The sequence below is a fragment of the Rhizophagus irregularis genome, chromosome 16, assembly GCF_026210795.1.
Source record: "Rhizophagus irregularis chromosome 16, complete sequence".
NCBI classification, from domain to species: Eukaryota; Fungi; Glomeromycota; class Glomeromycetes; order Glomerales; family Glomeraceae; genus Rhizophagus; species Rhizophagus irregularis.
The window spans coordinates 4823082-4839090 of NC_089444.1; the positions used below are offsets into that span (position 1 = coordinate 4823082).

The window sequence follows — 16009 nt, forward strand, 5'->3', positions numbered from 1 at the left end:
TTTCTAACGTTTCTTTTTTCTTTTTGTAGGAACGCCGGACGTTTGGATGATGAGTTCGAAACGAACCGGTGAGTTTCGCAACATTGTGTTGCGAAACTTTATTTTTATTTTTTTTTATTAAATGAAACGTTAACTAACGTTTCTTTATTTTACTTTTTGTAGGTTCCGGACGTTAGGATGATGGAAACGACCGGTAAGTTTCGCAATGTTACATTGCGAAACTTAATTTTTTATTTTTTTTATTATAAGAAACATTAACTAACGTTTCTTTATTTTACTTTTGTAGGTTCCGGACGTTAGGATGATGGAAACGACCGGTAAGTTTCGCAATGTTACATTGCGAAACTTAATTTTTTATTTTTTTATTGTAAGAAACGTTAACTAACGTTTCTTTTTTTCTTTTTGTAGGTTCCAGACGTTTGGATAATGGAAATCGAAACGAACCGGTGAGTTTCGCAATATTGCGAATCTTATTTTTTTAATTATTATTTTTTTTTTTAAAGAAACGATACTAACATACGTTTCTTTTACTTTTTGTAGGAACGCCAGACGTTTGATGATGGAGTTCGAAACGAACCGGTGAGTTTCGCAACATTGTGTTGCGAAACTTAATAATTAATTATTTTTTTTAAGAAACGTTAACTGACGTTTCTTTTCTTCCTTCTTGTAGGAATGCCAGATGAAATTACGACCCGGACTTTGGTGAAAGGTAATAAGGGAAAGGGAATTAGGGGAATTTTTCGTTTTTTTTGTTTATCTAATTTATTAAATTTTTGTTTCTTTTTCTATTTTACTTTAAGGGAAAGGATAAAACGAAAAGGAAAGGGTAAAACGTAAAGGAATGGATAAAACGAAAGGGGAAAGGGTAAAACGAAAAGGAAAGAGTAAACACAAGGGGAAGAGGAAACGAAAATAAAAGGAAAAAACGAAAAGGGAAAAGGAAAAACGAAAGGGGAAGGTGAAAATGAACGGGGAAGGTGAAAACGAATGGGGGAAACGAAAGGGAACAGTGAAAACGAAAGGAACATTTCGAAGGTATACTTCGAAATGTTTGTTTTTTATTTTGATTTTTTTCAACGAAACATATATTAATGTTTCGTTTTTTTTATATTTTTTAGGTTTGGCGGCTCATTGGACAAACCGGAATTCAATATTTCGAAGGTATACTTTGAAATATTTTTTTTATTTGATTTTTTTTAACGAAACGTATATTAACGTTTCATTTTTTTTATTTTTTAGGTTCAACGGTCCTTGGACGTATGGAATTTAACATTTCGAAGGTATATACTTCGAAATGTTTCTTTATTTTGATTTTTTTCAACGAAACGTTTATTAACGCTTCATTTTTTTCTTTTTTTTTAGGTTTACACCGGCTTCTACTTTGGCACTGGACATTTGATACATGAATGAATTAGAGGTGCAGATTATCCATAGATTATCGTTAAATAATAATAATTGTACATTTATTAATAAATAAAATTATAATAAATTATGTGAAATTATTAAAACAGTGTTTTAAATTGTCATGGAGTTTACACTAAATTGTTTAAAATTATTACTAAATTTCATTCAATTGTCCAAAATTTCACTAAATTGTCTCTGAAAATGTTGCATTTATACCGTTTACACTCAATTGTCCAAAATCAGTAAAACATTTTCACTCAATTGTCTGAAATTATCCTAAATTTCACTAAATTATCAAAAGTTTAGCTAACATTTACCAAAAAAATGCAAAATTTACCACAATTTGTATTACGTTTGCACAACATTGCTGAAAAATTCACCTAAATTTTCAACAATTTATATAACATTACTAAAAATACACTACAATTTACCACAATTTGCATTACTTTTGCATAAAATTACTAAAAATTCACTATAATTTACCACAATTTGCATTACGTTTGCATAACATTACTAAAAATTTAACTAAATTCACCACAATTTGCACTTCGTTTACATAACATTACTAAAAATTTGATTAAATTCACCACAATTTGCATTACGTTTGCATAAAATTACTAAAAATTTGCCTAAAATTCACCACAATTTGCACTTCGTTTGCATAAAATTACTAAAAATTTAACTAAATTCACCACAATTTGCACTTCGTTTGCATATCATTACTAAAGATTTGCCTAAAATTTCCCACAATTTAATGATAATTTACTGAAAAATTTCTCAACATTTGAATTAGGAATTCTGTAGGAATTCCGCCATTTTGACAAAATTTGCCAAATTGTAAGACCTCCATTATCCCAAAATTGTAACACAATTTACCCCAATTTACCGGGATAATTCTCAATTTGCCAGAAAAATTCCAGGCAAATTTTGCGACAATGACATCTGTTCGACCTGTGCATTCATGTATTGAGAAACAAGAATTTGACAAATTGATTTCCTATGTTGTTCATAACTATCATCCTTCATTTCTGATGGAGTTTTTTCAGTTTCTACCCTATGTTCTTTTATATTATCGTTATCATGAATATCAATTTTCGTTTCTGCTGATGCGAATGTATTATTTTGAGTTTCAACTTCAATTTCATCCATATCACGTGAATGAAATTTTATTTATAAAAAAATTTACGAAAAATAATAATTTTTTTGTTTTTTGTCGTCCTTTTATAAAAAACTGACGAATTTATAAATTTACGTATATCAAAGTATAATAAATATACACGCCAAGCAAATTAATTTTTTTAACGATAAAAGTTAACTTATTTAATTAAAAAAATTAATATTTTATCATGCGTAACGTTTTGGTACAAAATATTACATCAGAGAAAACGATAAAAAAAAAATTTATTGTGCAGGATAAAATAGGTTATCCTGATTGATAATCATTTACCTACTGGAGATCAAAAATTCATTTATGCATACCTAGTTGGCATAAATCATTTGCATCATCACGTAAATGACAGGCTATACCCTGGGTTAGCTTATTTTTTATAGAATCAACCGGTAGGCTGATCATTTTATGCAATTCTAGTAAAATTACGCAGGATATATCCAATGATTGACAAAATTCTATACAATCACCATCAAAATTTTTTTGGAGGTTTTCTCATAGAAAAAACACACGCTCCTAAAAGAGCCAGAATAAGGTTTAAATGCATTTTTTGTTTCTGGATTGGTGAAAGAAAAAAATATGAATCCGTTTTAGCGTACTATTTATCCAGAATAATACTGGTTTAAATAATGAGTAAAGAAAATTCGTTGAAAAATAAATTCAGATTTTACTGATCGGTGATATAATGGATGTATTGAAGTCTATTAGCATTTATTCAGGAAAATGCACTAGCTGATCTTGACTTTTTCAGAAAATAAACTAATATTTCCTTTTATTGAACACATCTTTGAAGCACGAATAATTATGGGGAAAGCTATGACTAATTTGGATCAACTATGAATTTAGTTATTGCAAAAATTTAATTCTCCTTTATCCTTATTTTGTCTAGTATCTCAACAGGCATATGATGCAGCTTATAAAAAACTTGGTGGTCACGTATTACAACATCCTACACGCTCTTTATTTAGAGCTGTTCAAGTTTTAATCCACGATTTTTATTAACATTTATTCTTATCAAATTATCAAGGAACTAGTTAATCTATCAACATCTCTTGTTCAAGAATGGTCTATTTAGGTTAATTTTAATTAAATCTTATTGAATTGAAATGAATTGAATGATAAATAGCACGCAATTACATTTGTCTTCCTGCTGGGTATGAAACTATAAAGATGGATAAAGGCAAGGCACGAGAGATTCCAGAGGACCGCGCAAAGACCGATATGGAGCGCGAGTGGAAAGCTGCCAATGGACTCATAGACGAGTTTGATGAAGAGGCCTGCACGGTAGAAAGATGATGTTTTTTCGGGTCCCAATTTAAATATATATATCACGTGACTTTCGACTAAGCACGTGTGAGTCGTGCGATACAAATAAGTATCCTCTCTTTCTACTAAATTTTAGTAGTTACAGCCTCCAGACTTTTTAGACGTAACAGTAATTTTGTCTTTGACTAACGTTTCATTTTTTTTTCTGAGACGTTACCATTAAGAATTGATTTTAATATTTACGGTAAGTTTTTTTTTATTTTTATCCTTTTTTTAATTTTCAAGAAAATGACTTGTAATAATCGTTAAAGTTGTTACTGTCGGAATTTAGGAGATCAATAAGCGCTTTGTTTCTACAGGAGAGCAATTAATTTTATATTTCAGAAGAAAATGTGTAGTACAACTAACGTAATGCTCATTGTAAAATTTTTCAAATTGTTACTCTATGTAAGTTCGATAGGAAGGAAAAGAATGTCAGTTTATGTAATATTTCTGGTAATGCTGATGTCGATGGCAAAGGACAAATTGTAGACATTGCATCATGTGATGTGTACCCTTTTTCTTTCGGCAGAGAAACTTTTTCTAATTTAGCGGATTTTTGATTGGGAATTGAAACTTGATAATTGTCTTGACGAAGATTTTGATGAGAGTTCGATCAAATTCTTTTTATAACGAAATGTTTAACGTTTCGTTCTAGACAATGTCAAAATGGGAACTCAGGATATTGGTGAGAATTCGGTCAAATTTTTTTTAATATACTTTTTGACGAAACTTTTCTAAAGTTTCGTTCTTGTTTTTATATATGATGAACGCGTTGGTTCTCTTTTCATTACTAATTAGACTAACTTATTTTAGATTAATTAATTACAGTATGGACTGTTTTCAAAAAATAAGTAATTAACGACTTTTCGTGGAATTTGTTGGGTATGTGAGAGGGGATGTCTGGTAACCATTGTAAAATTTGGTATTAACCTTTCACCTTTCTCACATACCATTCAGGATTTCAAATTCGTAGATATGGAAGGGACGTTAATAGGAAAACTTTACTTTAATTAACATAAAGACTGGAAAATGTACGTGTTTTGATTATATCTGGAACGGACCTTTTAGAGATACTTGTAAGCATTGTCATGCTGCATTGATTTATCAAGAAGCAATCAAGTCTTCCGATATGTTACTTTTTAAACAAGAGATTAAAAAGGAATTAGTACAAATATTTTAAAAATAAGCAGAGAGTATTGCCCATGGAATCAAAAAATATCTCAATATACAAAGAAGACATTGAAACTGCTTACTTGGAAATTGTTAATTTATATAACACAAATGGTAATTAATAATCTTATTTGCTTTTTATTAAACATACAATAATCTAATTAATTTAATTAATGTTATTTTAGGTTTGGCAATATTTAAATCATATTCCCGACCAAATGAAAATAATAATGATCCATTTCGGCCTGTAGAACTAAATAATTATAAAAGTAACAATGGGGCTCCTCCAAAATCATCAGCAAAACCCAAGAAAACCAAATAGAATTCTTAAAGATACTGATCGGAATACACCATTTTCCGAACAAATACACAAAAAGAATTAGGAAAAATATTCGTAATGCTAAGGTATTATAAATTAATGTAATTATTGATTATAATGCTGTTCTTTTCTAACAAAATTTTATTTAGGAAAACATTAAAGGCATAGAAAATCCATATGAACCTTTAACTACATTACCCTTTCAAAATGCTCAACCAACAATTATGCAATCTTATTCGCAAAATGATTATATCCACTCTTTATTACCCATTTCACAATCAATACAAACTCCCATAGATTCTTCTTATGTATATCCTACAAATTTACCAATTTCGTTTCCATACTATTCAAATTCTTCAGTGCAACTAAATAATTGCCCACCAACCCAAAATTCATATTCTTTTACGCCATACCTTGCAAATGCTAACTCCTATTCTTGAATCTACACATAATAATATGACGTCCAGTACACCTATGCCAAATTTTTCAAGTTCTGATAGTAGACAACAAGAAAATAGACTATATTATTATGTTTAAATAGAGAAATCTTAATAAATTTATTATAATAAAGTCTTTTTTGGTAACGCCTGTTAGCCTGTAACACGTTTCATCGTTAATTTATCACATAACTAATTATCACATTTCGGGTCAAAAAAAATATAATTTTGTCACACATAAACTTGCATATTTTGATCAGGTCAAAAAAGTAGCACGAGGAGGGTCAAAAAGGTAATTTTTGCACCAGATAAGGAAGTAGATAAGATAGTAGCCGAACTTGTCCATACAAGATCTGTTAAAGTTATGCAGAAATGCTCGAAGGGCAATGTAGAAGTAGGGTCGCTTTAGTAAATATCATGGCCATATTGCAGTAATCTGTGTATGTTGAGAAAGAAATGTCTCTGCTTTTTGATTTCATTCTAAGTGATATTTTTCTTGTTAATAAAACTACTCACAACTTATTATCCGTGTCATTAGTTAGAATTTAGTACACAAGTGCGATGAAGATCATGAAATAGGTATTAATTTCATCACACATGAAATTACAATTTCCGTAGTTTCGATTAACTTATTTGGGATAATACATCACAAAGCAAAAACATTTGTTACTTTCTAGTGCATACACAATATTGTGCTACGAAATTAAGAAATTTATTTTTTGTTCACTATAAAATGGTCATTTGTTTTTTCGAATGAGCAACTAATGGAAGTCTGTTTGAAGGTTTCCTGAGGGCGAGCGAAACCACTCGTAGCTTCGTTATAGACATGCTCCATGAACTCTTCTCTGTAAAAAACGGAAGTTGAAAGAAAAGAAATAATAAGACGAATAATGGTATTCGCAAAATTATTACAACTGTCAGTTACAAATTTATGTCATACACATCTCTATTATTTTTTGTACTGTCATTTATGTATCTAAGTCGGTGGAATATACTTTCATCATTATATCATATTAATAAATTACGTTTGCTAATGTGATCGTTTTTGTTATTAATGTGGTTATCATTATTAAAGTAAATAAATCAATTAGACTCTATTCATTGTACCATAATTACTAATTTCCTTACATAATTCTTGTTTTTACTTTAATTTTCGGTCTATTTAAGAGTCGATCATCTTATAATACATAAAACCGCAGTAAGCAACTATGAGATAGAAGATCAACATTGAACAACTGGCTTTTGGATTTAATTATCTAAAGCATAGTCTAGGTAGCACAATACCTTAATTTAGCGGTTTATTTTTAGGGTTGTACATGAACATTGTTCATGAGATCATGTGTCTTTTTTTGTGGTTAATCTTTTCAGAATGTTTTTTCTGTCCCGGTAAAAAATTCTATTTCTGCATTTTATGTCTTTAACAAATTCCTTTAACAGTACTAATGAATTCCATGAAAAAGCCATTTTATATGGTGAAGGGTATCATGAACATTTTGGGATAGTCCGTTGGAACATAACATATAAAGGTCAGTTTTTTTCGTTAACTCCAAATTAGTCAAAAAATGGCGATGGCCATGTCAGCAGAAAGATCCAGCTCCTCTTATTTTTGTCTAATTTGCTCTAACGAAAGTCAAGTAGCTGTCACACACTGTCCACTAGAACATACAAATAGTTCTCTCCTGATTATTAAATGTCGATAAGACTTCATTACGTTCACATGTACACACCAGTATCATTTTCTTGTATGCTTAAAAACCAGACCTTTTTTTGCACGTTTTTGTTCCAGGAATGACTACCAGCGCAACGAAGAGGTTATCCCTTTTTCTGACGAATATGGTCGCACTGAAGTTGGAGGGTCTCCTTTAATTTTCGATAACGAATTTGGAAATAACACTATGTCCATCTCAGCTAACAAAAGTATAAATGGGACAAGTGATATTTCTTGCGTGAGCGAATATTGGTACGAAAATGGAGACAATCCTGCAGTATTTTACGGCCAAAGTCCTGACACTACAGTTGATAAGACACCTAATATTCCTTGGGAAAAAAAGAAAAATAAAAAAGTCGAGAAATGCATCAAAGATCTCACACGTGAATTGTTGATCTAGTGATTCTGAACATGCGAAGCGGTCCCAAGGGACCAGCTAAATGTACAACGTAGGTAAAAGATTACATAAAGAGTTAATGTCTTTGTTAAATAAATAAAATGATTTGTTACCAGAGATAATCGATCAGAGAAAGGCCAATCAATGCTAGTCCGAAGCAGTGATCACCAGCTCGGAGGATTTTCGCAGGGCCACAGATTGTGCGACAAAATAAATGATCACAAGGCAGGTCTGTACGACATTGGATATAATCGAAAAGAAGTCGTGTATGCTAACCAGCACTCTATTTTTCCCCGAACAAATGTGAGAAAATGTGAAAGAGCATTTAATTGCAACACAGGACCTTCCCCATAAGTTAATAGTGCCGACAAAAGCACATGTTTTGAAGGGCTGAGAACTTCGCAATTTTGAGATCGCCGGGCGTAAAACCAACTACGTGTCTTGAAGGTTAGATCTCCATGTGAAAGGTTTGAAGAAACAGTATTCATGTGCTTTTATAGAGCTCTTGGCATCATATGACAAATGTTAATCACGCCTCATATCTCCTTAACTTTTTCCCAGCAAGATATAAAGCATGTAGTGGTATGTGGAAGTTCAGCCAACATTCCCGCCCATAAAAATAACCCAAAGTACAGTGAGTTATGTATGCTTGGGAGCGAGTTTTTTCTCACATAATTCTTGCGATCGAGATTTCTAAGGACAAACAAGTCTGTCTTTGAGCTTGAAAATGAAGCGAGAAAGAAGTTGGGGCCAATCGATCATAATGACTTTCTCCGTCAAATTTATCTAGCTAACAGAAGACAGAATTTTCTCCTATTTCAACAGGACACCTGATGATCAAGACCGTATCCACATCCGAATTCTTCCCTAATGAGTAGTTGGAAATTTTTTTATTCAAACTATGTAATGGCGATGTAATTCGCAAATATTATTTTTTTTTTTATGTATTAGTTGCTCCGGCAATGTTTTTTATTTCTTAAATAAAGCATAACTTTATTTTTTATTATATATGGAATTTTTATCAAAAAATCTTGATAATATAACAATTTTGGAACTATTGATTATTATAATTACAATAAAAAAATTAGTATAATAATAAAAAATAAAATCACAAAAAAAAATCAAGAAAAATGCATTATAGCATATATTATATATATTGTAAATATTAACTGTTAACGTAGTTAACAGGTGAGTTCTAACTCTCATTTAAGAATTTGGGCTAGTTTAATAAATGATTAGTATCCCTTTACTTTCTACCGAACAGTCTTCTGAATCGTTCTGAAGTATACCATAAAGAAATTACCGCTACAATAAGTCCAAGAATGCTACCACCAACACTAGTGCCGATAGTAATTTTGTCAGAAGTACTCAAAGATTCCGAAATTGGTGCAATTAATTTTGCACACTCACCAGTAACTTGAGGCGAAGAATCAGAAGCCAAAGATAAGTTAGTCAAGGGAGGATTATCCGAACAATTTAATTCTTGTAGATTTTTACTTGGTATATTTAACTCAGCAAGTTGATTATTACTAACGTCTAAATGAGTAAGTTCTGGGGCGTGAGCAAGGTCTGCTTTCCTTATATAATTATTAGAGAGATTTAACTTTTTAAGTTTTGGAAATGAAGCTGGTGACCCCCAAGTTCCCGAACGAGAGTTATGAGAATAATCAATTTCTTCCAAGTTAGACATATCTTTAACACTGTTATGCCCAACTGAACCGTGAGTTATATTATTAAAAGACATATTTAGCTTACGGAGATTAATCCAACCCCCGTCCTTGGCTAAGGGACCTTCTAGGTTCTTGTTACTAATGTCTAGCTCAACTATCTCTTCCCTCCTTTTTCCATAATTTTCTTTATCATCCTCGTTTATACAAGTGCCGTTTATAGGGTAGTTATTATCCAACCATTCTTGGGCGTTTACCATGTTTTAAATTTATGTTTTTATTATGTTTAAAAAAATTTTTTTTCTTGTAGTGCTTCCAGTTTGATGCGCTTTTCAAAGTCCTTGCGACTTGGCTCAACCTACCTATTGAAAATGGTAAGACCAGTAGTGATACAGTGAGTTCCATGTTAATTAGGTACCACGGTAGAAGAATCAATTTAAAACCAATTACTCAGGAGATCGGCAACATTGTTTTATTCATATGGATAAATGATTCTTTTTTTTTATTTTGCGTAATATATTTTTAGTTCTATATCGAAGGTACGTTTTTCTTACGAATTAAGATACGTGAAATTATTCCTTCATTTTATAGTAATAAACTCTTTATTATTCAGAAAAGCGGTTTGGAAAGAAAAAATTCCTACAACTATCTACACTATACTATGGACATTAATAGTTTGATTTTCCGTCCTTATTAATGGAACTATCCTTGTTAATTTTTTGCGGTATAGTTCTTTGATTTTGATAACTACCCTTCTAATAAATTTAAAAATATATTAGAAATAGCAGATGCAGATTTAATTGGTTTTTTTGATGAATTATATGAAGGAACTAATCCTGCTAATAAATCAGAAAAAACCAATAATAATAAGAAAAATTGGTTTCTTTATGTTATTTTTTAGCTAGTATTAATAATAAATATATTAATGGAATTAAAGTTGAAATTGGATCATATTTACAAACTTCTGGAGTATCTGCTACTTCTATTGATACACTTGCAAATCTAGGATTATCAGTAATAAGAAAGACAGTAGATAGGAAAAAGAAAATTATTTCAGATGAACATGAACAATCTGTTGATAATTATTGCTTACAAAATATGGAAAAAATATTTATTTTAAATATTGATGATTATCATAATATTCATTGTCGTACTAAACCATCATTATTAAAAATACACAATATTTTTCATTTTGTTACAATATTATTAAATTCTAATTCTAATATTCCAAGAATACAAATAATATTTTAATACATAATCCTAAAGGAATTAATCCTAAATTAATTATTGAAAAATTTGAAAATCATTTTATGAACCAAATAGGTAAAAGTTATTATGAACAAAATGAATTATGAAAACAATTTTTAATTGAAGATTCTTATGAAAATAGAGTTGAAAATCTTAATATCCATAATTATGATGGTCGCATTCAAGAACATCAAGAATTAAGATCATTAAATAATAGCAAATTAGTAGATTTTATTTTGCATCCATTACATAGTACTAAAGATTATATTGAAAGCTCAAACATTTTGTTTAAAGTATTTGAAAGGTTAGAAAATACTGAATATTTAGACCATTATGTTATTCCTATAATTGCTGATTGGCCAGGATAAGTAAATATAAGAAGAGCTATAACATTAAGAATTAATAAAGAAATAGCATCTGGAATTTCAGAACAAATATTAAGTTTAATTCCTTTAATTGGACCACTTCATATTTCTTTAAATAGTAGAGAAACTTTATTTCAAATATATCATTTTTTTTTTTGAAATGTTATATCATGATTTATTTGGAGATAAAAAAGTATTATCTCAAAAACCAAAACAAACTGTAATCAATCTTATTTTAGATTTAACATTTAATGGTTGGAAAAATATTCGAGATGTTATTATACATCGTTTTGGAAATTCTAAAGATGCAGAATATAGAATGATGATTGACTTGTTGGATAATTCTATACCACTTACTTTAGATATATATGCAGTACTTTTCAGAAGTGGATACTTTGAAGGATATTTAGAAAGTGTTGTAAGAGTTTGGATATTATTTCAAAGATTAAGAAGACATAATTACAATAAAGCACCACTTGTATTTTTAAGTGATGTATTTTATTGGGAACTTAATAATCATCCTATGGCTAATACTTTAAAAAATAATTTACCAATTTTCAATGATTATTTTGTTGAAAATTTTCATAGTTCTATCAGAAGCCAGACTGTTGAATCAAATAGTGCATTGCAAATTATTCAAAAAGCAAAAATTATTGATGCTGAAAAAAATAATAATTCTTTTAAAGAATCCTTTATTAATTCAAGAAATCCAATTATTTCTCAAGATAAATTAAATTATTTAGAAAAAAAAGTTTCTTTATTTTTATTTTCACTTTTTGATAAAATTTATCATAATATTGGAAATACAAACCAAATTAATAATAGTAAATATCCAAGTTTTATACTTTCCAGCTTTGAAATTAATGTAGATGTAAAAGTTCTTTCATTAGCATGGAATACAGAATATAAACCTGCTAATGATAAATTTTGTGATGCAGAAACATGTTTATTACCCAATAATATAGATTCATTTAATGGTATTGTTTTGATTTGTGGGCATGGTTTTCATAAAGAATGTTTAACTTTATATAATGGTAAATGTAATTACTGTTTTAACTATTTATCATTTGGAGTTCAAAAAAATATTAGTGCCTTAACAACAAGATTAACTACTCCACTAAAAGATAATGAAATACCTTTAGTTGAAGAGGAAACAAATGATAGTTTAGATGAAAATAATGATGAGAACATGCAGAGTATTTTAGAAAGATTAGAACAAAATATAGATAATCAATTTGAAATTTTATATTAACAATGGGCAGATTACAAAAGTTTATAATTTATTTAAATAAAGCCAATTTTTATGCATTTTTATTAAAAATTAAAGTTACTTACTAATAAAATTTATTCAATAATGATGCAATTCTAATAAAATTTAACTAGCAGTAAATCTAAACTAATATTAAGATATTTATAAAATTTGAGCATACATTATTATGTAAAATTTTCCAATTAACTTAATAAAATGGCATTTTATTAGAATTTAAAAAGTTATTACTAGTAAAAGTTGCCCAATAATGATGCGATCTTGATAAAATTTAATATTCAGTAAATCTAAATGAATGTTAAGCTGTCTGTAAAATTTGAGTATATATTAATATGTAGAATTTTCAACCCGAAGCCAATCAATTTAATTATAGCGAAGTGATAAAATTGAATAAATGATCGACAAATGATGTCCGCTATGCTGGTTTTGAACACCGTTTTTGACTTATTTGAATTTTTTCATTTTCGTTATCCATTTTTGGATATGATCGGCAAAGATTATTCATTTATATGTAAAGTCAAAAACAGTGTTTAAAACCAGCTTTTTTTCACTAAGTAAACTTGTAAAGCAGGCCAAAATACACCTATTCTATAACTTTCATACTTACATTAATCTTAGTTCATAAAAAAATGGCTTATTCATAAAATGTTAAGTCACATGATCGAATACGGCTTTAGACGACCCCCAAATATGGCTGTAATTGCGAAATTTAGAATCAAATCGAGCATTATCAATTGCATTATCAATGAGCAGTAAATTTATAAAAAAAAATCCATTTTATTTATCATTATTAATAACTTTGTCCGTCCGCTTAACGAATTGTACATCCGCCAAAGACAGATCCTGTATTTTCTTTATCACTGTTTTTAGATTTTTCATTTTTTCTTGCGTTTTGAAATACCCTCCAAAATTTCAAATTCTCATCACTTGCTGCAACTAGAGTAGGATAAGACCAAATCGTCATATTATGATTCGGAAATCCATGATTTGATAAAAGTTCTTTAAAATCTTTGGACCAAATGATCGAAGTCACTTGAGATCCTGTATCAATAGATTTTACACGAGCGCCAGAGCTCACGTTCCAGAAATGAATATGCCGATCATAAGAACCTCCTCCTGAAGCAAGAATATGACTTTGCCAAGGGCACCATGCTAAAGCCTTATTAAGTCCAAAATAGCAAGGAAATTAAATTATAATTACTTTTAAATTAGAAGTTGTAAATCATAATCTTACCTTTACAGCAGCAACATGATTGTTTTTTGTTAAACTTGGAGTGCTTGCTCTTGCGTCCCAAATATTCACCCGATTGTCGTTACCCCCGCTCGCCAATTGATCGCCGTTAGAGTTCCATTTTAATCCACAAACTTCACTAGTATGGTCAATCAACTCAGCTACTTTATGTTGAGCAACTCTGGTATCATGATGCCAAATATTTCCATCTTTACATCCAGAAGAGATAATATGTTTATTCCATGTTATTACTCCTACACGTGCTGTATGTCCCAACATAGATCTAATTTTTTGCTCTTTTAAAACATCTTAAATTTGAATATCACCATCGCTTGTTCCTACAGCTAAATAATCACCATTGTAAGACCATGATAAACTAGCAATTTAATCGCTTGGATTAGTTCGTTCAAGACTTGTTACGCCTCCAGTATCAGCGTTCCAAATATAAACGCATTGATCCAGTCCAATTGCAACCATGTTTTTGATACTCCAATCTAATAAATTCAAATAATAATCATCCAATAAGCCTGGCGCATCAAGAACACGTTCCGGTGATGTCAATATAGTCTTTTAAATTGAATTGTAGAAAGTTTCATTGGTTGGTTATACAACTGACGTAGATCATCTTTTTGGCTCGACGGAGGTTGGAGATTGAATGCTAAAATACGTTTTTCGAGAGAAACACCACATGCTTCTGCTAATTTTTCCTGATATTCAAGTTCATTACTGTTCAAATATTGTTCCTTGCCAGATTCTCTTTGGGGTATTTTTAATTGTTCCGATGGTTCTCCCATTGTTTCACGTACTGGAATAAATCGATCGCACTAATAAATATTTTTGCTAATATCGTTAGAACTCGTATTGAAGTTATTAACATATTTAAATATCAATCCTAGAAATAAACCTGAAATTTGTTCTTTTTTCCCTTCGATGGAGTAGCCGGACAAATCCAATCGTTTGCAATCACGTCCAATTTCAAAATCTCTTTTTTGATGATACTTTTAGGGCTTTTCTTTTTACACGATTTGAATATTTTGAACCAATCACTCTGTGAAGCAATAGGGGTTTTAGGCGACTCACCAACGGACTTTGCCGACTTTGCACGAGAAGGTGGCGATGTCAGCCTCAAATGTGTAGGAGTAGGTAGTTAGACGCGAACGTGGTGACCGTTTTCGAGGGGGTGTTGTTATTTGTTTAGGGGAAGACGACTGGAAGACGGTTGAAAATGTTGAGGGTTTGAAGTCGCCAGCTTGACAGAATATTTTATTTTATACGGTAATGGGAGAAGACGTTAAATAATGAAAGAATAAATCTTCATTAAAAAAAAATTCAGATGAATATCGTCGTATTTTTTAAGTATAATATTTCTGCCAAGCGATTAATATTCGCGTTAACATGCATAAAGATGATGGTTATTTTGATTTGTTTATAAGCTGATCTAACTACCAAGTCCTGATTCCTGAAACACCAAAAAATTTCGGTAACGTGACTTGTTGAATTTTATTGGTCAGATTTATTTTGTACTCGCAGTTCGGATGATATTTTAACACCCCTATTTACTTTATAAAATTTATTTATGAATCCTTTATCTGCCTCATGCAAGTAAAATAAAAATCAAGCCAAAAAAAAATTCAAATCAATCAAGCTTACCATTATTAAAATCATTGATATTAACAATTAAACGAACTTGCATTTTCCACAAAGTCATAATAAAGTAAGTTAGTTTATTGCTCGGCTACTTCTTGAAACATGTCATCACAATGTTAATCGATTTTCCCGCCTCTATAGATGTTCCAAAATAAAACGGATGTATTACTCTTCTTGTTATATATCGGCGATTTGATCTTCGCCAAGAAATCTTTGACAATCATCACGCGTACAATAGGCGCAGTGAAATTACTCACATGAATGCCTTAACATTACGCTTCTCAACAAAATTTGGCGCAGTATCGTACTGGCAATAAAAAAATCGAATTACCTTTATTGTAATGCATTAAGTAATAAATTTCAGGCGAAATGTAATGTTGCGCAAAATTAATAATAATAGTAAGTATGAATCGGAAATATTTTTTTAGTTGCTAATCTCCCGAATTTATCCATAGATTCGAAATTACTTAATCTCCGAGAAGTTTCATTACGGGGAATATTATTTTACATAATCTGCGTGTTTGGGAGAGATAAAGATAGACAAAAATCCTGTAGACATGGGTGGAATAATTTATTTCGAAAATCTAGTGTAGAAAAAGACTAAAAGAGTATAGGGATGAGAATCTTGTAATTAGAAATATTAGCAATAGAAACAAATTAGCTATAGATATTT

The 16009-nt window shown here is 30.2% G+C and overlaps 11 protein-coding genes across 11 annotated transcripts; 5 read left to right on the plus strand and 6 right to left on the minus strand.

Moving 5' to 3' along the window:
- Positions 1–2301: 2301 nt before the first annotated feature.
- Positions 2302–2553, minus strand: OCT59_008701 (uncharacterized protein; the record flags this gene model as incomplete). Its single annotated transcript, XM_066142694.1, has 1 exon — positions 2302–2553. One exon carries the CDS (start codon positions 2551–2553, stop codon positions 2302–2304), a length of 252 nt encoding a protein of 83 aa, XP_065999551.1.
- Positions 2554–3742: 1189 nt separating this feature from the next.
- OCT59_008702 (uncharacterized protein) lies at positions 3743–4440 on the plus strand (the record flags this gene model as incomplete). Its single annotated transcript, XM_066142695.1, has 2 exons — positions 3743–3856; positions 4291–4440. 2 exons carry the CDS (start codon positions 3743–3745, stop codon positions 4438–4440), a joined length of 264 nt encoding a protein of 87 aa, XP_065999552.1.
- Positions 4441–5082: 642 nt separating this feature from the next.
- OCT59_008703 (uncharacterized protein) lies at positions 5083–5372 on the plus strand (the record flags this gene model as incomplete). The annotated part of the gene is made up of 2 exons (XM_066142696.1): positions 5083–5164; positions 5236–5372. 2 exons carry the CDS (start codon positions 5083–5085, stop codon positions 5370–5372), a joined length of 219 nt encoding a protein of 72 aa, XP_065999553.1.
- A 219-nt stretch (positions 5373–5591) lies between these two features.
- Positions 5592–6152, minus strand: OCT59_008704 (uncharacterized protein; the record flags this gene model as incomplete). Its single annotated transcript, XM_066142697.1, has 3 exons — positions 5592–5684; positions 5783–5888; positions 6145–6152. 3 exons carry the CDS (start codon positions 6150–6152, stop codon positions 5592–5594), a joined length of 207 nt encoding a protein of 68 aa, XP_065999554.1.
- Positions 6153–7701: 1549 nt separating this feature from the next.
- On the plus strand, positions 7702–7914 carry OCT59_008705 (uncharacterized protein; the record flags this gene model as incomplete). Its single annotated transcript, XM_066142698.1, has 1 exon — positions 7702–7914. One exon carries the CDS (start codon positions 7702–7704, stop codon positions 7912–7914), a length of 213 nt encoding a protein of 70 aa, XP_065999555.1.
- A 215-nt stretch (positions 7915–8129) lies between these two features.
- Positions 8130–8399, minus strand: OCT59_008706 (uncharacterized protein; the record flags this gene model as incomplete). Its single annotated transcript, XM_066142699.1, has 1 exon — positions 8130–8399. One exon carries the CDS (start codon positions 8397–8399, stop codon positions 8130–8132), a length of 270 nt encoding a protein of 89 aa, XP_065999556.1.
- An 817-nt stretch (positions 8400–9216) lies between these two features.
- Positions 9217–9838, minus strand: OCT59_008707 (uncharacterized protein; the record flags this gene model as incomplete). Its single annotated transcript, XM_025330937.2, has 2 exons — positions 9217–9248; positions 9322–9838. 2 exons carry the CDS (start codon positions 9836–9838, stop codon positions 9217–9219), a joined length of 549 nt encoding a protein of 182 aa, XP_025165678.1.
- Positions 9839–9949: 111 nt separating this feature from the next.
- On the plus strand, positions 9950–10829 carry OCT59_008708 (uncharacterized protein; the record flags this gene model as incomplete). The annotated part of the gene is made up of 4 exons (XM_066142701.1): positions 9950–9972; positions 10105–10117; positions 10192–10198; positions 10480–10829. 4 exons carry the CDS (start codon positions 9950–9952, stop codon positions 10827–10829), a joined length of 393 nt encoding a protein of 130 aa, XP_065999557.1.
- A 522-nt stretch (positions 10830–11351) lies between these two features.
- On the plus strand, positions 11352–12443 carry OCT59_008709 (uncharacterized protein; the record flags this gene model as incomplete). The annotated part of the gene is made up of 1 exon (XM_066142702.1): positions 11352–12443. One exon carries the CDS (start codon positions 11352–11354, stop codon positions 12441–12443), a length of 1092 nt encoding a protein of 363 aa, XP_065999558.1.
- Positions 12444–12756: 313 nt separating this feature from the next.
- Positions 12757–13968, minus strand: OCT59_008710 (uncharacterized protein; the record flags this gene model as incomplete). The annotated part of the gene is made up of 4 exons (XM_066142703.1): positions 12757–12765; positions 13066–13071; positions 13360–13617; positions 13693–13968. 4 exons carry the CDS (start codon positions 13966–13968, stop codon positions 12757–12759), a joined length of 549 nt encoding a protein of 182 aa, XP_065999559.1.
- A 105-nt stretch (positions 13969–14073) lies between these two features.
- OCT59_008711 (uncharacterized protein) lies at positions 14074–15397 on the minus strand (the record flags this gene model as incomplete). The annotated part of the gene is made up of 5 exons (XM_066142704.1): positions 14074–14183; positions 14306–14513; positions 14594–14696; positions 14770–14938; positions 15340–15397. 5 exons carry the CDS (start codon positions 15395–15397, stop codon positions 14074–14076), a joined length of 648 nt encoding a protein of 215 aa, XP_065999560.1.
- Positions 15398–16009: the final 612 nt, after the last annotated feature.